General features: G+C 45.1%; 1 protein-coding gene across 1 annotated transcript in view; it reads right to left on the minus strand.

The window, feature by feature from the left end:
• The window catches only part of LOC146050297 (uncharacterized), a 67,808-nt gene extending 47,786 nt beyond the window's left edge, over positions 1–20,022 (minus strand). The window contains exons 1-9 of the mRNA XM_083167224.1: positions 19,206–20,022; positions 11,110–11,177; positions 10,306–10,469; positions 9,285–9,462; positions 8,122–8,187; positions 5,751–7,473; positions 4,430–4,516; positions 4,117–4,287; positions 2,120–2,284 (exon numbers count right to left, since the gene is read on the minus strand). Coding sequence (XP_083023350.1) covers positions 2,120–2,284; positions 4,117–4,287; positions 4,430–4,516; positions 5,751–7,473; positions 8,122–8,187; positions 9,285–9,462; positions 10,306–10,469; positions 11,110–11,177; positions 19,206–19,240 — 2,657 coding nt within the window. The 5' untranslated portion in view covers positions 19,241–20,022. The remainder of the gene's footprint in view (positions 1–2,119; positions 2,285–4,116; positions 4,288–4,429; positions 4,517–5,750; positions 7,474–8,121; positions 8,188–9,284; positions 9,463–10,305; positions 10,470–11,109; positions 11,178–19,205) is intronic.
• Positions 20,023–23,816: the final 3,794 nt, after the last annotated feature.

The raw sequence follows: 23,816 nt of genomic DNA on the forward strand, positions 1-23,816 counted from the left end.
GGTGATGTGGTTGGTAGAGAGAGGACGAGATGTTGGAAATATATGGTATCTGAAATATAGTGGGCGACAGAGAGGAAGTGGGTGACCGGGCGAAGGAAAGGGTGACACCGAGATAGAGTATGACAGGGAGTTAGTGGGTGCCCGATGAAGCAGCGGGTGATATTGGTGGCAGAGAGAGGGAAAGAGTGACAAGGAGAGGGTGACAGGAAGATAGTGAGTGACAAGGAGAGAGTAAGGGTGACATGGTGATAGTAGATGACAAGGAGGCGGTAAGGGTGACACGGAGAGGGAAAGGGTGACATGGAGAAGGGCAAGGGAGACAGAGAGGGTAAGGGTGACAACAGTGGGGGGGGGGGGGGTAAGGGTGACAACAGGGGGGTAAGGGTGACAACAGGGGGGGGGGTAAGGGTGACAACGGGGGGGGGGGGGGGGGGGGTAAGGGTGACAAGGAGATAGTGGGTGACATGGATATGGTGGAGTGACACACAGGCAGGCGACAGGGGGGTCAAAGGGGACACCCGTACCGGGCCCTGACCAGTTGAGGGGCCCCAAAGCTTTGAGGAACTCAGGGTCTGTAAGCATGACTGCCTAATCACCTGTCTGGTTCCCTTTACTAATGAGTTTAATGACACAATGCTGTGCCTTCCCATCTGCCCTTCCCTATTATATTGCATTGATAATATTAATTATCTGTTTATTTCTACTAATAAAAAAATACATTTAATATGCAATGTAATAACAATCCGCATTCGGTGTTGGGGGCCTCAGAGATATCAGTGTTCCGGGCCCCAAGATTTCTGTTGCCGGCCCTGGTGACACAGAGAGGAAAGGGATGACAGGGAGCTAGAGAATACCCTTTCCCCTCCATGTTACCTACTAAGTTCAACACCTCTTTTCTCATCAGCAGAAGCTAACAAACACCCCCCCCGCCCCCCCCCACGCTACAGGCTTCCCACATCCGCATCGATATTTCCAGGGCCTTACCTCCTGTGTCCTGCTTGTGCCTTGCTGCAGCATTTGGGCTGACTTTTTCCTCGTGGCAGGGACAGCTGGGAGTCCCTCTGAGCATTTAGTAGTGCCAGTCCTCCTCCTCCAGAGCCCGCGCTGTCAGCTGCTGGAAGCGGAGCTGGTGACAGCCAGGAGTCCAGCCGTCAATCAGTAGCAGCAGTGGTCTCTGCGCATTGCAGCTCCCGCTAGCGCCGGACCTGACGGACCTCACAGAGCCGATACACCGCACGGGCTGGAGCAGGGAAGATGCCCTGTATAGATAGGTGGGTGCCGGGCAGGGGGCGGCTGGGGCAGCACAAGCAGCGGCGTCTCTTCAGCAGGACAAGCAGCGGTGGAGCGGCACCACTCTGATGTCCCACGCCCCAACATTAATACATCCGCGGCGCAGGGAGAGCCAGGCCAGGGATAATAAAGCCTTCCATTGCGCCATGCTGCAGAAGGAGTAAAGGTGGGGTTGCGTTGGTGGCTGATTGTGCTGCCAGGGAGGGGAGGCACAGGTCTGTCTCCATTAGTGCCATCGGCTCCGTGGACCCAGCTGCTGGCCGATTGCTGGAGTAGCAATATAATAAATGTAAATTTTGGATAGATCAATAGGGCGCCCTCCAGTGGCCGGCGCCCTAGGCAGTTGCCTAAAGCTGCCTAGTGGTAGCGCCGGCCCTGGGTGTTCTGTCCGGAGGTGTCCTGTCCAGTGGGGCTGCCTGTGACAGCTGTCACCAGGGAGAGGAGAAGGGAAAGAATAAAGCCTCCATGTATGGTCTGGGGATGTATGGTCCAGGGAAAGCCTCCTTGTATGGTCTGTCCCAAAAACCGGAACGGTCCGGACCACATGGGGAGGCTGTTAATTCCCCTTCCCCATGTCCCTGGTGAAAGATATCACAGGCATCCCACCTGGACAAGGCACCCCCCACACGGGACACATTGCGGGGTCTTGTCCGGTTCCGTTTTTTACTTAGTCCGCATTACGCCAAACACCAGTCTGGGCGTCAGTTCTGTCCGGTCGCCCCATTTACAGTTTTCCTTTTAAAATAAGTTACCCTGCACCTGGATTGCTACATGCACCTCCTTGGTGTAACCTCATCAGCTTCTGCCATGCTTTATATTCTGTACACACCTGATCTCCTGTAGGCTTGCTGACTGCAGTATAAGATCCACGATGTCCCGGGTGCTGGCGTCGGTGAAGTAATTATTGCTCAGATTCAGGTGTGTGAGCGTTCTGTTGTCACCCAGTGGGAGCAGTAATGGAGAATGGTCATCGGTCATCTTCACCTGCTGGAGCCTGGAAGAGACCAGCAGAACCAGTATGTATAGGACATAGATACAATACAATAAACTATTAACTAGTGGAAGCTATCAACCCCTGCATTCCATACCTATGACCCTGTCTAAGAGACAATTAAAGGACTGCAGATGCTAAATGCATTGTCTCTGCTGCCTATTCTATCCTGGGACGGTTGCTGGGACTGTGCAGGTGGAGAAAATAGGGTGTCTGAGCGTGGAATTGGGAAGCCCCCACGTCCAGACACTTCTCCCTCTGCTGTGTGACCCATTGGAAGAGTGGTCTTGGGCAAGTCTTTACAATACCCCACCCAAAAGATGTGGGTAGAGTACAGGGGGGCGCTGGCATCATTAATTGTAGTCTGGAGAATAAAAAGGTACTTGTTACCTAGGAACGGCGCCCACTAAGCTATTTGCTTAGTGGACTATACTGCGTAAGGAAATTGCTTCGCATAGCATGGGCCATTTTAGGGCCATGCGATGTGCGATGCGATTTTCCTATGTAATTTATTCACTGCACTCTCAGCCCCGGGCCATCGCATCGCATCTGCCGCTTAAAAAAAGGGTGTGTGATGCCATGACATTAGGTATACAATAATATGATTGTATGTCCCAAAAATAGGTTTAACGCACCCCCCCACTATCCACGCCACCCCGAAGCGTGGCGAGCGCAGCGGAACGCGTCCTGCAACTTTTTCATTACCCCACTATCCACGTCGGCATGTAGCTGATTTTATATAGTGTGGCAAGCGCAGCGAGCCACCGAGCCCAAAGCGTGGCGAGCGCAGCGTGCCCCGTGTGGGGATGCGGAATACATGTAAAGTAATCCGCGTGCGCTCGCCGCGCTTCGGGCTCGGTGGCTTGCTGCGCTCGCCACACTATATAAAATCAACTCCACGCTGACGTGGATAGTGGGGTAATGAAAAAAATCGGAGGACGCATTCCGCCGCCCCTCGCGGGTCTCGCTGCGCTCGCCACACTTCGGGGTGGTGTGGATATTGGGGGGGGGGGGGGGTGCGTTAAATCTATTTTTGGGACATACAATCATATTATTGTATACCTAATGTCATGGCATCGCACACCCTATAAAATCGCATGCGATTTTGCGGGACATGCGATGCAATGCGATGCGATATAGTGGTGTACAATGAGGAAAATTAAAAGTACATGGGAAAATCGCATCGCATGCCGCTATAATAGCCCATGCGATGCGATTTCCCTATGGTGCCGTACGTAGGAAATCTGGGCGCCGTTCTACGAAATAAATACCAATAAAAAAAAAATATACAAAAGAATGGGCGGCTGCTGATTTGCTGAGAGAGCTCTATCAGCCAATCAGAAGCCGCCCATTCTTTTGTATTGGAGTTTTCAAATGTCCTGCCTGCCGCCATAGGGGATGCAGATGCAGAGTGGGGAGAGTGCCTCTCCTGCCAGGCGCTTCCCAGCTCTGCAGATAGGTGTGTGCCAGTGGAGGGCACCGTTTGCATACACACGGACCAAGTTCTTATAATAAAAAAACGATTTTTTTTCTGCTACCATATAACTCCCACCAGGGGCGCTTTAAGATGGCCCGTATGCAGGCTCGGATTGGTCCCCCTCCTCTACGGCAGTACAATTATCTGGAATTGTGTCTGAGTTTACTGCACATATGCAGGTCTCTGAAAACATGGCACCCATGTGTGAATTACCCCTAAAATGACCGCAGTGGCCATTTTCCCAGTGATATTTGCAGCTGTGGAGCCAGCAGTGTCAGAGAGGCCATGAGATCAGTACACACAGCACGCCCTGCATCCATTGTAGATACGCCAGAGCCTCATACGTTCATGTACTCACGATAAATGTGTTATCCTGCAGGTGTCACTCGAGAGAACAGTCACAAGGTCACGGATGTGTGGCCCGGCCAGAGGGTTCCGGGAGAGGTCGAGTTTCTGCAGGGTCTGGTTACTGCTTATTGCACAAGCCAACATCATGCAGAAGTTCTCTGTCAGAGAGTTATCCCTTAAGCTGGAGAAAGACAGAAATCATCTTATGTACAGAGAGCACATTGCTGGAAACAGTCATTAGGCCTATGACAGCATCGCTCGGAGTTATCACTGGAGAAATAGCTCCAAATAGGAGCGTAGAACCGCATAATAGAAAGATGTACCTTAGTTTCTGGATCCGGCAACGTGAATGCTCCAGTATTTGGAATAACCGCTCACTGTCACTATCCTTCAGGTCATTGTTGTTCAGCCTGCAAAGTTTAAAGAAATGTATGGTAGAAGGAGCATCTTGTGCCCTCCACCCCGGCTTCCAGGTTTAAGCCCTGCTGCGGCATCCCTCCCCTGCAATTTCCCCTGAAGCCTTTTATTGGTCATCCTGTCATCACCATAAGCAGCCTGGCTGCTGCCTCTCCCCGTTCCCCCCGACCACGGCTTCCCGCCAATGACCCCACGGGATGCCTAGCACCCCGCCCCCTTATCGTGCTACAGTGGCCATCTTGGCTACTTGCGCTTCCTCATGTAAAACCAATTACACCAAGCAAGCAAGGAAATCAGGCAGCCACTACCCAAGTGGAATCCCGTCCCATGTAAGAATACGAATGGCTTGTGAAAATAGCGCAGCTCAGCATACAGCTGCAAATCCATCGCAAATCACCCACCATTGAATGATTTCCCCAGTGTGCGCAGTCTGTGCGTAGCCCTGGACCTACTCAAACAGTGCGATAGAAATAGGCTGATCGAGGTGAGAGCAGACATCACAAGCCCTCCCCGGAGATGCCTGGGCAGGCCTTCGTTTTGACACTGTTAGAAACCACCCACAAATATTGGCTACCTGTCAATCAACCTGCGAATGGCCAGCGATCAGAAGAGACGCTTGATTTTTTGGGCAATCAGCCTCGTGCATGTGCCCTACGATCTGTACGCATGCAAAGTTGTTCGACAATTGGGCGCTGCGCAAAATCAGATTAGGTCTGAATAACCCCCAAGGTGTTGTAAAATATATATATATATATATATATATATATATAAAACTTAATAATGCATAATGAAATATTTCTCAGATATTATCAGCAAATGAGCTACATATACTAGGCCTAATTCAGAGATGTATGCCAACCCACTGATTAACATGCATCTCCGATGTTGATCGGTCTGCGTATTTGGAGACATGCCTGCGATGACGATTGCAGTGTTCACCTTCCGATCATGCTGCAGCCGCCGTTTAGGGGCGGTGATGGCCAGCATAAAAGAAAATGGGATGTATTAGATTCATTGGACCCAGAAGCATGAAAACATCGTCCTTCCTGCATAACCTGAGCATTACGCTGATGACCGATGGTCACGCAGAGGGCCCGATGCTGCATCTTAGCGCATCATACAGTAACTAAACTCTTGTAACTAAACTTGTAGAGTAAAAACATAGTTACTCAGTGTGTGCTACATTCGCAATGCTAACCACCACATATACAGCCATGTCCACAGTACCTGAGATCCTGGACCAGATGAAGAAAGGGTGCCAGTCTCTCCAGTCCCTCACTGTGAATAAAACATGCATTTAAATTAAGGCTTTCAACCTCTTTGCAAGACTCAAGGACAAAAGCCAACACGGTGCAGTCCACAGGTGTCAAGAAGGTTTTAGAAAAATCTATATTTACTCTTGGTCCAAGAATTTTTGACACCACAATTTTGTTCCGGGACTCAAAGAGGTTAGCAAATACATTTAGGCGCTTTTTTATATTCAAATTTTCATGCTCTTCATCATCTTCCATGGGTTCATCTTCTAGCACGATACCCTCCGAAATCCAACGGATGACATGTATGGTGGCTTCCCGAGAGAGCTCTCCCAAATAAGGAGTTAGGAAATTCCTGGTTGAACCATCAGACAGACCGCAGAGAAACCGAGAGAATATTTCAGCACGGCCATCTTCCCAAGATCTGGATTCGTCTAGGGTTCTCTGTAGCCTCTCGGAAGAATAGTCAATAAAGTGGACTAAGGCAGAAATAAACTCTTGTATTATAAGATGTAAAAATGAAACGGTGAAATTCGGAGCTTTATCAGATTCGATCAAAAAGCTTGACAAGAGTTTAGAGGATGTGTCCACATTGAATGAACCTAAATGTCTTTCATCAAATTCAAGAATGTGATTCATCGTTCCATATTCTGCCATCCACCCAATTGATGTTAAAAGATTCCGGGCATGGACTTTATTATGACTGTGATTGGCCAGAATGTTAGTAATGAAATGCACAAAGAGCTGTGTCACTGTTTTGGGCAATAGCATTGCTTGACCGGTATTTGTTGCTCGAGCTTTGAAGGACATGGATAATACTGTGCAGATGATCCAGCAGTAGGAGGGAATATAGCAGAAAGTGTATAGTACGTCATTCTGCCTCACATAATGAAATGCTTTCTCCGACAGTTCCTTGTTTCCAAAGAATCGTTCAAAGTACATCTCTCGTTCTTTGGGAAAGAATCCCATGATCTCAGAAACTCGTTGGAAAAGACTGGTATCCATTACTGACAGCTTGGTTGGGCGGCTGGTCATTAGCACAGAACAACCCTTGAGAAGAGACTGTCTCAACAAACTGACCACAATCACAGTCAACTGTTCTGGCCATTGTATATTGGTGCAATTCTGACTTGATGAGAAATCCATTTGCTGATTACATTCATCTAAACCATCAAATATAAAAAGCAGTTTTTCTGGATCTCGTAAGATGGTTTCAAGGTGTTTCTGAAGATAAGGATACTGATCAAGAATCATCGCCTCCAGACTGACCGTATCAAATCTGTTAAGTTCTCGGAATTTGAAGAAGAACACGAAAGCAAATCTCTGATAGTACTTTCCATTTACCCAGTCATAGACAAATTTCTGCATCAATGTGGTCTTCCCAACTCCAGGGACGCCGCTCACCATTACTCTTCGAGGACTACATCCTGATCTATGGCACCAGCGAAACAATCTTCTCGGGGCGATGCGTTCCAATGAGCTTTGGGCTTTCTTTAAGTAATACTCGTGTTTCCCCCCAGTATCTATGATCTCGTGTTGAGAACGGCTTCTGAAATTCTGGCTGGAGATGAGAACCAGATCCAAATAGTGGTCAGAAATGGAGACATGTTGAGCAGCTGCGTTAGATCCTGGAGCTTTGCACGGCACCAGTTTTTGTGTTTTCTCGAACAGCTGCTTCTTGTGACAATCTTGCATTTCTAAAGACAAACAAAATATAAAGCTCAAAATGACAAAGAAATGTAAAACATGGTCAAATAATAGCATGCAACACGCTTATTATTTCATTCAATGTTCCACAACTGACCCAAATGTAAACTTTTTGAAACCACATATTTCATTTTTGTTCAGTTCAGTTTCCTAAATGTTGAGGCCTAGTATCTCAATAATAATGACAAGGAAAAGGATGATCACCTTGGAATGCTTCTGGAGAATGCTGCCTAAACCTGGCTTTACCCTAAAACCAGAGGGTTATGGAAACAGATACAATGGTACTATTGATGGTGCTAGTGGGATGGAACAACAGAAAGTATATCCACAAGGATAGACAGAAAATTATTATAAAAAAACAATACTGGTGATTGGCCTTGGGAAATAATTCATAATAGCTTGAAACGTGTCGGAACCTTATGGACTGTTGGACTTGATCTTGCTTGCCATTATTGGGAGTTTACCATCTGGAACCTGAGGTGATATCTGCTGAGTGAGGGCATCTGGAGTCCAGCAACTCTCCTTACATAGATGACCATGTTGGTGCAAGGTGTCTAACCATCATGTACAGGAGGCCTGGAATTCTACCACCTCCCTCATAGTGATTTACCCCTGTTTAAGGGCAGCAATATTCTTACCTTTAATCTCTGCAGCCAGAGAGTGTCCACCTTTGTCCAACTGAATCTGTGCCACCAAAGATTGACCTAAAACAGAACAAAATCCTGTAATAATACAATATGATTTAATATCATCTAATAATACAACCGGCTCCTCTATGAAATATTTCTACAATCCCAGCCTTAGAGCCAAGCTGCAGAGCTACAGACTTTGTGCACACAATTGTGGCCCAATTGCATGCATGGAAATGAATGTGTCTATTTGCCTGTATGTAGCTATGGCGGCATCTTTATGGCTGTCACTATCAGCCCTATGCCTGGTGTAAGAGATCAGCAATTCTTCTTACACAGCCTTATGTAGTCTATGTGCGAATGCCAATATGTGCGAATACCCAGATGCTGCTGTGATGCGTCCAGAGCTGGATTACCTGTAGCTGTCCATAGTTACATAAGCTTGGCTCAGTGATGTCCATGCTCAAAACAGACTTGGGTACAACTCCGAAACAGGACATACAGAAAATGCATAGGGGGAGGGGCCCTAAACTGCACACCCTGGACATATAAGGTGCTACCTGCTGAGACTTGTAGTGCAGCAAGCAGGAGGAGGAGCTTGCAAGTGCACACTAAATATAAATGCTGAACCAATTAATATCTTTGCTATATTGCATTTATAAGGTTATTAGCCTAATGATAGCCATTATTATGGGCTTGTCCACCGCGTCCAGGTCACTTCTTCACATTTATTATTACCTCTTACTTAGGCAAGTGTTATCACATATAATTTCCCTTGTCCCTTTACTATCACTTTAATTTCACACCAATGTGATGCCGTGGGGTGGTTCTGCTGGGCTCGCCTGGGGGTCCCGTGCCCTGGACTTGGCTCAGAGTAGTGTTAGGGACTTGTCCGATTGAGGTGACCTGGACGCGGTGAACAAGCCCATAATAATGGCCATCATTATGCTAAGAACCTCAGAAATGCAATATAGCAAAGATATTAATTGGTTCAGCATTTATATTTAGTGTGCACCTGCAATCTCCTCCTCCTGCATACAGACAATGCCGACAGAAAACACAGACAGACAATTATAAAATGCAAACAGACAGACAACGCAGATAGACAGACAACGCAAACAGACAGACAGACAACCCAGAAAGATAGACAGATACAGTTGCCCTAGTGTTACCTGCATGACTGAGCTCATCCAATACTGCCAGTAAATTAGGATGTGGGTGATCAGCCTGTAGGCCATAGAGACTTTCCCATAAACCAATCACAGCGCCTCTTCCCTTGGCCAAAATGTCTTCTATTAGCAGAGGAGCAAATACAGAGGCACCGAGTGTTTTCAGCAATTCTGCATAATGCTAGAACATAAAAAATTCCAAATGTAAAAATCATTGTTCCATCATACACTTAATTTAATCATCAAACTGGATACATTGGGAAGAAGACTTTACGGCAATATTTGGCTCCCTAGGTACAGTAAATAGGCTGTGTGATAGGCAATTTCCATCACTTTTCTGTACTCCCTGATTACATACTTTGCCAGTGTCAGTAGCAATGTGCCACCCTATGGTATCGCTGTAAGGCTGAGCCAGGGCACGACTGTATAATTGCTGTCAGACTGGGCTGGTTGGAACAAACACCTGGTAATATCTGATTGACAGCTTTTGGCAGTTTTCCAGCATTTCAAAGCAAATGGTCAACTGTCATTTGCTCTGATCCACAACCAGGATTTTGTTCCAATCAGCCAGATCTGACAATCGATCTGTAGATGTATGGCCAGCTTTAGACCCAAGCTGCAGAGCTACAGACTTTGTGCTGGATTCAGAACTGCACACAAGTGCGGCCCAATTGCATGCATGGAAATGAATGTGTCTCTTTGCCTGTATGTAGCTATGGCGGCATCTTTATGGCTGTCACTATCAGCCCTATGCCTGGTGTAAGAGATTTTTTTATTTTTGGGGGGGGGGGGGGTTAAACAATCATTGTAGGTTTATCAGTTGAATACAATAACCACCAACACTCATTTCAGACTGGCAGTAATTATACAAGCAGTCCATACAACCTGTTATTAGTAGTTCCCCTAGACATATGCCTCACGGGTGATCCACGACTCCTTATTAATGGAGAAGAGTTGGAGGTTATCAGTGAGTATTATCAGACAGACCCACCTCAATGGTCTATAATCCATCAGTAGTGCCTACCTCAGCATTGTCTGGCAGGATGTTCCGTAAACATAATTCTCTTATAATGTCCTCAGCCATAGTCTCCACAATGTAGGTCAGATCATCTTGCACATACTCATAGATCATCCTCAGCTCTGCATCTCCGAACCTGGAAAGCTGCTTGCGGAATTTCTGCTTGTCCTCTGGGCATCGGGGACAGAAAGACACAATAATCTGTCAATAGACTACAGCGGAGTTTTATCAAAGTTTGGAGAGAGAGAGAGAGAGAGAGTACCAATCAGCTTCAAACTGCCATGTTTAAGGTGGTGTTCGAAAGAAAATGACAGTTTGGAGATCAACCAATCAGCTAATGAGTTTGATAAATCTCCCCCTGTGTGAGTTTAAAATCTGGGAGACTGTGAGCCAGGAGCCAATCCTGTCATGATATTGGACTGCCGAGGTCTGGTATTGTTTTTTTCTAAAACAAAAAAAAGTTGAGGTTTCCCATAGCAACCAGATTGTCTATCATTTCTGTATTGTATCTTAGACAATGACAGGGCTGAATTTGCATCGGGCAACATCCTCTCTTAAATTTTGGAAACTTTAGTAAATGTAACCTTCTACTAGGATTCTAGTCTAGTACTATAATTATATTTACACTCTAAGCTGCGGATAAGCAATCTACTGAATCTGTAATCTAAGAACAGATTTACAAAAACAATATGTATACATAAGCACTGACGTTATTGCCGTCTACATGAATAGCAGCAGTTGGGTCTCTGTTGTACTAGATATATGTAAATGTTTTCTCATTGCTTTTATTAGTAAGTAAGCAATACTAACCGTTAGTAACAACTTGACTCCGATTCGTAGCCATTGTCTCAGTACACAGGATGGGTAACTGGCAGGACCTTGAAATCAAATGAATATATTTATAAAACACGCACACACATAATATACTGGCTGGTGGATAAAATCACTATGTCACATATCACTGTAACATGCTTATATGAATAACTAAAGTTAGAATTATAGTACAGTTAAGTCCCCCATCCACTTGCAGGCAGCATTGCATGCAATACCCCGCCAACTTATCCGCAGTTCCCGGACGGCTGTACCGCATCGTATGCGGTCCTATTGTATGCGATCCCAGTCATGGCTGCGGGATCCAACAAATCCTTGTGGCAGCCACGACGATCTGTGAAAATATAACCTATTTATCACAGTGAGGAGTATGTATGTATATCTGCCGGCACTCTATAATAAATGTAGCAACTTGCCCCCAGTGCCAGAAATAAGAAACATGTAGTAATCCAAATCCCAAAGGGGATAAAGCAGCACTAAGGAGACGGTTTAAATATGCAAATAAAATGTATTTGGGGACGTTTCGGGGTATTAGCCCCGTCCTCAGCCCAAACCTGTAGGTTTGGGCTGAGGACGGGGCTAAACCCCGAAACGTCCCCAAATACATTTTATTTGCATATTTAAACTGTCTCCTGAGTGCTGCTTTATCCCCTTTTGGATTTGGATTACTATATATATATATATATATATATATATATATATATATATATATATATATATATATATAATTAATTATTTTAAAATGTTTATTAATTAAAAATTAATCAAAAGTCTCCTAAATGTATTTATTCCATTTTGGAATAAGGCTGTCACGTATCAAATTATGGAAAACGTGATAAGTAATTGGGTCACTCAGTGTATAACTTTTCAGAAAGTTTATATAACATAAATTGAGGCATTTGTCTGACAAGTAGCCTTTGACATATGTACGTGTCCACCTGTTCCCTATCACTTACACTGACGGGCAGAGGAACCTGAGCTGATCTCCCTAGGTACTGCGGATTTCCATCCAATAGATCGAACCAGGCCAATTGGAATGAATTACATTAATAATAATCTTTTTATGCATATATCGCTCTTTCTCCAATAGGACTCAAGGCGCTTTACAGACATGACCACACTGCACATAATACAGAGGTTATAAGTAGTACAGCAGTATACAGGCCACACAGACGTAACACCAATGCACATAATATGGAAGATATAAGTAGTACAGCACAGGCAGAGCCGGCCCTAGCCAATATGATGCCCTAAGCAAGATTTTGGCTGGTGCCCCTTTCCCAGCACCATCATCACTCATCACAGCAGTCATCATTTTGGTGCTCCTACCCGCTGTATTTTAAATAGAAACAGTGCGCACATTTGGCACGCATCCCAAAAAGGGGTGTATTCTCGCTGGGAAGGGGCATGGCCACACAATAGTACCCCCAATTCAAATTATGCCACACATTAGTGCAACTTTATTCACATTATATCATGCTATAGTGTCCCTTATTCATGTTACATCACTTAGTAGTACCACTTAACCTTATTCACTTTACTTCTCACTGTCGTGCCCATTATTCACATTACATCACACTGAATTGCTCTTTTTTCACATTAGACCACACAGTAGTGCTCTATATGTTACACCATACAGTAGAGCACCTTATACACATAATGCCACACATTAGTAATGCCTTTATACACATAATACCACACAGTAATGCCCCTTATACATGACATACAGTACATTATTAATGTCCTTATAAACATAATGCGCATTACACATTATGCCAACCTTTATTAATGCTCTTATACACATAATGCCCCTTACACATATGCCATACATTATTAATGCTCTTATAAACATAATGCACCTTACACATTATGCCAACCTTTATTAATGCCCTTATACACATGACACACGTAATGTCCTTTACACATATGTCGCACATTATTAATGCATTTATACACGGCACACATATGCCCCTTACACAAATGCCAAACACTATTGCACAACCAACCCACTTGCACACATCACTCACAGAGCCACTAACACTGTGTCCTCTGCCTCTGCTTGGATACAGATGTGTCCTCATACATCTCTGCCAGCTCTGCTAACATCGGGCACCTTCTTTGCTGAAAATTCATCTTATTTGCATTATTATGTGACCAGGACACACAAGCAGCTTCCGATAATTACAATGATATGAGGCATGCCTATATTCTGTGTGCGACTGTGGCTGTACCTGCATATGGAATGCTATGTTACAGTGATTACCATGAATACACTATTTCATATGCAGATACAGCCTCACTCACACACAGAATATAGGCATGCTGCATATCATTTTAATCAGCAGAAGCTGCTGGTGCCCCATAGGCATTTGACTAGTTTGCCTATGCCTAGGGCCGGCTCTGAGCACAGGCCACACAGACATACCAAAAACCTTCAGCACACAGTAAGATAATGCAGGATTGTAGGATTACCCTGGGTCCACCCCTAGAAGAGATGCCACAACATGGAGTGCAGCATCTGATGCTGAGTACAGTCCCAACAAAACCATCAGGTCCATGTATTTTTCATCCAATCCACAAGCGTACCAGATGAGGTGGCCATGCTGGGTGTGTTATGCTGTGGGAGGTAAGCCATACAGGGGCACAATGCAGATATGGGAATACTGACAAACCATCTGGGGTGGGCTGCATAGATTGCCGCTGGCAGGGTGTGCAATCACTGGAGGGACAGTGGAGTTAGTTCCCACAAGCAAACTCTGAACTCCTTTAGTTTTGACTGGTTTGTTGAATATGCGGCAGATATATACCCAAGGTAGAATGGGAGACTATATGAAGTCTGTGGAAACTACTGTTGACATTAATGAATAGGCTCCTAATTACTTTTCTGAAAATCTCAAACCCAGCATTTTGCCAGGGAATCAAGAAAGGATGAACCACCAGTGTTGCTAAAGCTGCTGTATCTGGAGGGTGTGAAGCTCCCAAATAATACAGAAACGAGAAAAAAAATCTAAGATCCAGCGCTGGGGTTTTTTCTGAAAAGAATTTATTACAATATCTGAATATATTATTTAATGAATACAAATATGAATAAAAATATCACACATTATACATTTTTATATGAGAATTCTCATGAAGTAATACTTATATATAAAAAATTGTAAAAAATCAATAATAAAAATACTGATGAATATGAATTTTCCAGCTAGCATTCAATATTGAATAATTCTCCACAATATTGAATACTAGCTGGAAAATTCATATTCATCAATATTTTTATTATTGATTTTTGACAATTTTTTATCTATCAGTATTACTTCATGAAAATTCTCATATGAAAATGTATAATGTGTGATATTTGTATTCATTAAATAATATATTCTGATATTGTAATAAATTATTTTTAGAAAAAGCCAGGGAATGCCGGCATTATTGAATGTGAACATTTAGAGCCAATCTAATGGAGAGAATTCACCAATTACAGCTGCAGATAATATACCGGTACTTAAGATGCCACCTGGTCCTAACCTTTGGACAGTAGAGATTCCCAAAATAGGCAGGAGACTGATGGTATAATAAAGGTATATAACCTTGGGACGTATATGATTAGGCATCTAAGAAATGGTTATAGGTTCAGATTATATGGCATACAAATGAACAGCCACTAATTAGGAACACCACATATAGACAGCAAACAAATCTACTATACAATGCAAATGTTACATAGGGACTGGGGTAGCAAAAATGGTTACTAGCCATATAGTAGGAGATGGAGCAACAAAAGATATAAATGCAATATAACACAGAAAGTAACCATTCCACTGCCGAGTAACCTGCATGCAAATAATCAATTAGGCCATCCACTAATTACCCTACACTGCCCAGCTGGAAACCACAGGAAGCTACACACAGATAGCACCCAAGTAACTGGCAGTGCCATAATATTAGGTACAAGTAATCCAAGCAATAAGAAAATGACCAAACCCAGCAGGCAGCAAGGATTACAAGAAATGTGCTGGGATGTAGGTTGATGGTAATAGATATACAGGTGATATGAACTAAAAGGTTAAATCACAAGCTCCTACAAACAGGATCACAATTCAGCGAATTCCCAGGATACACAGGGACCGGGTGACTGGGCTTTTGTGAGCTATCACCAGGTATCAGTACACAGGGTAAATGTAGATACGCATCTCGTATATCCAGAGACACCATGTAGTCCCTTGGCTCCATTGCCAAAACAAAAGTCTGCAACATTTCCATCCAAAATATGGGCACCTGTACAAATTTGTGGAGGGATTTCAAACTTATTTATTACCAGTTTCTTATATAGCGCACACATATTCCGTAGTGCTTTACAGAGAATATTTGAACATTCACATCAGTCCCTGCCCCAGTTGAGCTTACAATCTATATTCCCTACAACATGTACAAGCACGCACAGACATTCTAGGGTTAATTTTTGTTGGGAGCCAATTAACCTATGCCAGAATATTTTTGGATTGTGGGAGGAAACCGGAGTCCCCAGAGGAAACCCACGCAAGTACGGGGAGAATATACAAACTCCGCACCCATGACCTCAGCGCTGTGAGGCAGTAATGCTAACCATTACACCATCCGTACTTCCCCGTATATATAACACATGGTGGGGACAGAACCCATGACCTCAGCGCTGTGAGGCAGTAATGCTAACCATTACACCATCCGTACTGCCCTGTATATATAACACATGGTGGGGATAGAACCCGTGACCTCAGCGCTGTGAGGCAGCAATGCTAACCATTACACTGTCCGTACTGCCCCGTATATATAACACATGGTGGGGATAGAACCCATGACCTCAGTGCTGTGAGGCAGTAATGTAACCATTACACCATCCGTACTGCCCCGTATATATAACACATGGTGGGGATAGAACCCATGACCTCAGTGCTGTGAGGCAGTAATGCTAACCATTACACCGTCCATACTGCCCTGTATATATAACACATGGTGGGGATAGAACCCATGACCTCAGTGCTGTGAGGCAGTAATGCTATAACCATTACACCATCCGTACTGCCCCGTATATATAGCACATGGTGGGGATAGAACCCATGACCTCAGCGCTGTGAGGCAGTAATGCTAACCATTACACCATCCGTACTGCCCCGTATATATAACACATGGTGGGGACAGAACCCATGACCTCAGCGCTGTGAGGCAGTAATGCTAACCATTACACCGTCTGTGCTGCCCCGTATATATAACACATGGTGGGAATAGAACCCATGACCTCAGCGCTGTGAGGCAGTAATGTAACCATTACACCATCCGTACTGCCCCGTATATATAACACATGGTGGGAATAGAACCCATGACCTCAGCGCTGTGAGGCAGTAATGCTAACCATTACACTGTCCGTACTGCCTCGTATATATAACACATGGTGGGGATAGAACCCATGACCTCAGTGCTGTGAGGCAGTAATGCTAACCATTACACCATCCGTACTGCCCCGTATATATAACACATGGTGGGGATAGAACCCATGACCTCAGTGCTGTGAGGCAGTAATGCTAACCATTACACCGTCCATACTGCCCTGTATATATAACACATGGTGGGGATAGAACCCATGACCTCAGCGCTGTGAGGCAGTAATGCTATAACCATTACACCATCCGTACTGCCCCGTGTATATAGCACATGGTGGGGATAGAACCCATGACCTCAGCGCTGTGAGGCAGTAATGTAACCATTACACCGTCCGTGCTGCCCCGTATATATAACACATGGTGGGGATAGAACCCATGACCTCAGCGCTGTGAGGCAGTAATGTAACCATTACACCGTCCGTGCTGCCCCGTATATATAACACATGGTGGGGATAGAACCCAGGACCTCAGCGCTGTGAGGCAGTAATATAACCATTACACCATCCGTACTGCCCCATATATATAACACATGGTGGGAATAGAACCCATGACCTCAGTGCTGTGAGGCAGTAATGTAATCATTACACCGTCCGTACTGCCTCGTATATATATAACACATGGTGGGGATAGAACCCATGACCTCAGTGCTGTGAGGCAGTAATGTAATCATTACACCGTCCGTACTGCCCCGTATATATAACACATGGTGGGAATAGAACCCATGACCTCAGCGCTGTGAGGCAGTAATGCTAACCATTACACCATCTGTACTGCCCCGTATATATAACACATGGTGGGTATAGAACCCATGACCTCAGTGCTGTGAGGCAGTAATGTAATCATTACACCGTCCGTACTGCCCCGTATATATAACACATGGTGGGGATAGAACCCATGACCTCAGTGCTGTGAGGCAGTAATGTAATCATTACACCGTCTGTACTGCCCCGTATATATAACACATGGTGGGAATAGAACCCATGACCTCAGCGCTGTGAGGCATGAAATGTAACCATTACACCACCGTATTGCCCCGTATATATAACACATGGTGGGGATAGAACCCATGACCTCAGTGCTGTGAGGCAGTAATGCTAACCATTACACCATCTGTACTGCCCCGTATATATAACACATGGTGGGAATAGAACCCATGACCTCAGTGCTGTGAGGCAGTAATGCTAACCATTACACCATCTGTACTGCCCCGTATATATAACACATGGTGGGGATAGAACCCATGACCTCAGTGCTGTGAGGCAGTAATGTAACCATTACACCGTCCGTACTGCCCCGTATATATAACACATGGTGGGAATAGAACCCATGACCTCAGCGCTGTGAGGCAGTAATGTAACCATTACACCGTCCGTGCTGCCCCGTATATATAACACATGGTGGGGACAGAATCCATGACCTCAGCGCTGTGAGGCAGTAATGCTAACCATTACACCATCCATACTGCCCCGTATATATAACACATGGTGGGGATAGAACCCATGACCTCAGCGCTGAGAGGCAGTAATGCTAACCATTACACCATCCGTACTGCCCGTATATATAACACATGGTGGGAATGGAACCCATGACCTCAGCGCTGTGAGGCAGTAATGCTAACCATTACACCGTCCGTACTGCCCCGTATATATAACACATGGTGGGGATAGAACCCATGATCTCAGCACTGTGAGGCAGTAATGCTAACCATTACACCATCCATACTGCCCCGTATATATAACACATGGTGGGGACAGAACCCATGACCTCAGTGCTGTGAGGCAGTAATGTAACCATTACACCATCCGTACTGCCCCGTATATATAACACATGGTGGGGACAGAACCCATGACCTCAGCGCTGTGAGGCAGTAATGCTAACCATTACACCATCCGTACTGCCCCGTATATATAACACATCGTGGGGATAGAACCCATGACCTCAGTGCTGTGAGGCAGTAATGCTAACCATTACACCATCCGTACTGCCCCGTATATATAACACATGGTGGGGATAGAACCCATGACCTCAGCGCTGTGAGGCAGTAATGTAACCATTACACCATCCGTACTTCCCCGTATATATAACACATGGTGGGGACAGAACCCATGACCTCAGCGCTGTGAGGCAGCAATGCTAACCATTACACCAGGCTTTCCCAACCACAGTCCTCAAGGCACACCAACAGTGCAGGTTTTACTGATATCCAGGCTTCAGCACAGATGGTTTAATCAGAATCCCTCAGATACTAATTAAGTCACCTGTGCTCAAGCCTGGATAGCTACAAAACCTGCACTGTTGGTGTGCCTTGAGGACCGTGGTTTGGAATGCCTGCATTACACCCTCCGTACTGCCCCGTATATTTAGTATAGGTCTGTAACTCCCGTTTGGTTTAGAGACCAAATACAAGTTAATCAGAGTCCTCTTTGGTGTTGTGGCACAGGAATGATTACCAGGAACCTGCGGAAAGCTGAGTCACTGGGACGACATATCTCATGCTGTGGGACGTGACTGTCCGACAGTGGTGTTACTGGGTGTCTATGTATAATAATACTAAATCTTCTTAGTCCCTTGTTACACTTACCACCACCGTCTATCAAACAAGTAAATACGGTGTAATAAGGCATTAAACATTCTACAAAAACAAAGATTTACCTTTTTTACCTCTTGTTTGCAGATTCCTCCCGCGCTGCATGCATGTGGGGTTAAAGTGCGAAACAGGTCATGTGATCAGTCAGACAGGCAGAATGCCCAGATCACATTACTGCGCGCAATGAGGAATGATACGGCTAGAAACCAGCTGCTCTCTAATCTCTGAAAATAAATAGATTTATTTACAGTTTCTTATATAGCGCAGCATATTCCCTTGCGCTTTACAATTGGAATATACAAATAAAAAGTACATTTTATAATTTGCATGTGACAAATGAGATCTATTCTAGTCCTCTGAAATCATTCCTGTTATATTAGCTGAAAGAGGTACATGGAGTGTTTTATAAAGCCTGGTCGGATTACCCAACTGTCCAATGCTCCCTACGAGGGTACAGCCAGCTCTGGCTGATAACTAAGGTTTAAAGAGACAGACATGAACGCCATATGTTAATATGACAACTATGAGAGAAAGATCATCATATTTTATTTACTGCTTGAGTAAGTAATCTGCAAATAAATACACTAAGCAGCTCAACTTCTAACCATACAGCGGGAATCCCATAAAAATGTCTATTTCGAAAATTTATAATAACACCACCTCCGTGCAGGAATCAATTGTGAAAGAGTACACAACATGTAGTCCTAGGCACAGGGTCTATGACTGCCACCGCCACCCAATAAGCACAGGGTCTATGACTACCACAGACACCCAAATAGCACAGGGTCTATGACTGCCACCGCCTCCCAATGAGCACATGGTCTAGGACTGCCACCACCCTCCCAATAAGTACAGGGCCGATGACTGCCACAGCTACCCAATGAGCACAGGGTCTATGACTGCCACCACCTCCCAATGAGCACATGGTCTATGACTACCACAGACATCCAATGAGCACAGGGTCTATGACTACCACAGACACCCAAATAGCACAGGGTCTATGAGTACCGCAGCCACCCAAAGAGCACAGGGTATATGACTGCTACCGCCTCCAAATAAGCACATGGTCTATAACTGCCACAGCCACCCAATGAGCACAGGGTGTACGACTGCCACCGCCTTGCAATGAGCACAGGGCCTAGGACTGCCATAGCTACCCAAACAGCACATGGTCTATGACTGCCACCACCTCCAAATAAGCACAGGGCCTATGACTGCCATGGACAACCAATGAGCACAGGGCCAATGACTGCCACCGCCTCCCAATGAGCACCGGGTCTATGACTAACACAGCCACCCAAATAGCACATGGTCTATGACTGCCAAAGCCTCCCAAAGAGCACATGGTCTATGACTGCCACCGCCTTCCAATAAGTATAGGGCCTATGACCGCCACAGCTACCCAATGAGCACAGGGTCTATGACTGCCACTGCCTGCCAATAAGCGCAGCGTCTATGACTGGAACATCCTCCCAATAAGCACAGGGTCTATGACTGCCACAGCCACCCAATGAGCACAGGGTGTACGACTGCCACCGCCTCGCAATGTGCACAGGATGTATGACCGCCACAGCTACCCAATGAGCACAGGGTCTATGACTGCCACTGCCTGCCAATAAGCACAGGGTCTATGACTGTCGAAGCCTTCCAATAAGCACAGGGTGTATGACTACCACAGCCACCCAATGAGCACAGGGTGTATGACTGCCAACGCCTCGCAATGAGCACAGGGTGTATGACTGCCACAGCTACCAAATCAGCACATGGTCTATGACTGCCACCACCTCCCAATAAGCACAGGGTCTATGACTGCCATGAACAACCAATGAGCACAGGGCCAATGACTGCCATGGATTTCCAAGCGTTCCATTTATACATATGCCAGAGAAAGCATTAAAGGGGGAGATGTATCAAACTTCTATAAAGGATTGCCCATAGCAATCAATATGTCTACTGCAGTAGCTATAATTTATCTTTGGCAATCTATAAAATGACTAGGTGATTCATCGTGCCCTACGGGCGCTCTTCACACCATCGTAAGGGGCTGCGCCCCCTTAATTTGTGAACTTTTGTATTGTGAGAAATATGGTTAGAATTGTATGTAAGATGCCTGTATTGCAACTTGAGTTATAGGTGAAATGTGTTAAATACTGTAGAGAGCATATGATTTGGAAGGGGGTGTGCATTGTTTTGTTTAATTAAAAAGCGGGTACAGAGTAAGATGTACATTGATAGTGTGGAGGGTACAGTGACATTTGTGGGTGAGGGTCCAGCGTGGCAGCACAGGAGTACAGGACGGTGGCCCTGAGTCAGTGTCGCCTCCTACTGGGTGGGAGTTAGGGTGCATGAGAGCAGGAGGCTGGCCTATAAGGCATGATAGGGGTATGTGGGCAACACAGCGTCAGCGACTTCCCAGTGGTGGAAGTTACGGTTCAGGAGAGCAGGAAGCTGGTAGTGATAGGGGTGTGTGGGCATAAGGGGGAATAAAGAGGAGGTTGGGGGACACTGTGCAGCTTCTGCCAGTGGGTGAGGGTCCAGCGTGGCAGCACAGGAGTTAGTGTCTCGTCCTACTGGGTGGGAGTTAGGATGCATGAGAGCAGGAGGCTGGGTGGTAAAGCATGATAGGGGAACACAGGGTGAGCGGGTCCCCACTGGCGGAAGTTACGGGGCAGGAGAACAGGAGGCAGGGCAGTGATATAGGTGTGTGGGCATGAGGGGTAGTAAAGGTTTTTGGCTGTTGCAGAGTAGGGATGGGCATTGGCTCAGACGCCATCGATGGTTGGCATTGATTGCGATTTTGCACCCTGCCATCGATAGTAGTAAAACATTACTTGGATAACCATCGATTGTTGTAGCTATCGATGGTCATCCATTATATCTGACTGAATAGGCCGTGGGTCAATCAGAACTCGGCGGGGGGACTTCTGTGTGTGTGTGTGGGGGGGGGGGGGGGCGGCGGAGCTATGCTACCATTTTTTGGAGTTGCTCTCCGACCTGGGATTTGGGTTGCTCTATCTAGGTAAGAGGAGGTGACCGTGTTCATGTCACCTGCTAATACAATATGTTTGTCAAGGTACGGAGACAGTAAACAAGACATTTTACGAAAGAGTCAGCTGAAAACACATTAGGCGCATATACATTACACAATACATATCTGTTGTATGAACTGTATTATCTGCCAATACATATCTACCATCCGGGCCACTGACTGATGAGTGAATGTTTTTTGGGAAATATTGCTACTCCACAAGATTTAGTGTTATAAGAGGCGGAAGCTAATAAGGACCGGCCTAAGGTATTCAATTTTAACATTTCGGCGTGTGTTAAATGTGTTTCTTGTAAGTACGCAATATCAATGTTCAGTTTTTTCAAATAGAGTATCACCTTTTTTCGTTTTGAGGGTACATGAAAGCCCCCAACATTAAACGTTCCCATTCTCAATCGTTTCATATCAATTGTGTGTGGAGGGACGGAAAGGTAAAGCTATACAATGAGTTTTTTTTTTTTTTTGTAAACTGAGCATTGGCATATGTACAAAACTTTTCCTATAGGAACCAAGAATGTGACGGGGGATAAGATGAGACACAAGAGCGAGGCAGGGAGGGTCAATGGAAAACAAGAGAAAAACAAAACAACCAGCACTTGTAACGCTACCCATGTATAGGTTATGCATCAGTACGGTATGATCATCACTAACTGTGTCAATTACGGTAAATATCAACAAATAGCGGCTTCCGGATAGCCAGGAGACCAGGTTCTCCGTAACCGATTATAAGAACTAATGTAATCGCTGAACAACATGGCTCGCCCCAGCTTTTATTATTAGCTTATAAGACATCAACCATGTAAATCTAGAACATCAGCTTTTAGCGCCTTAACTAACAGTGTAACAGAGGTATCTCAGATGTGTGAGGTCCCGATTCATTTAGATGAAATTCCGCTGAATTTAGATATTACATTTACTTAATCATTTTTGGAATGAGTTTAGGAGTACTGCTTTCCATCATTAGATTGTCCTGTGGAAATAACAGTGTTTGTCACCATACCTTCTGAAATCTTAATTTGCGTGAGGTAAACTGGATATCCGATATGAACGTGGTATAGTGTTAATGACAGAGGATTGTTGTGTTCTCTCTGAATAATTCCTGTTGTGTCATATTGTGTTATAGTGTATAAACAGAAGGGAAAACTTATGCCTCTTTTTCTGGGGGAGTGGGAGCAAAAGAGTCCTGAGCTTCAGGAGAAACTTATCCGCATCCGAGACTGTGGAAAAGTCTTTGTAGGAGGTACCGTTGTATATACGTAGACGGGCTGAAAATAGGATTGCAAATCTTCTGCCGTTTCTCACTAATCTTGTACCCAACGGGGAGAACTCCTTCCTAGCCCTCAGGACTTCTGTGGAATAGTCTTGAAATATCAGCAATTTATAATCCTTTCACTGATGTCCCAGCGTTTACCATATGCCACCCAAATCGCTTCTTTATGGAGGAAATTTAAGCATTTGAATATTTCAGCTCTCGGCCTATCATTTGATTCAGCACGTGGTGGTGCTGATGAAATCTGTGTGCTCTTTCTATAATCATACCAGTGCACTGGTCTTGAATATGTAATATTTCTGAGAGTTCCTGGAGAATAAATGTGTGCAGTGCTGGCTCCTTTAATGCTTCAGGGAGGCCAATAATTCT

Source organism: Crinia signifera, chromosome 12, assembly GCF_055691185.1.
Source record: "Crinia signifera chromosome 12, ASM5569118v1, whole genome shotgun sequence".
NCBI classification, from domain to species: Eukaryota; Metazoa; Chordata; class Amphibia; order Anura; family Myobatrachidae; genus Crinia; species Crinia signifera.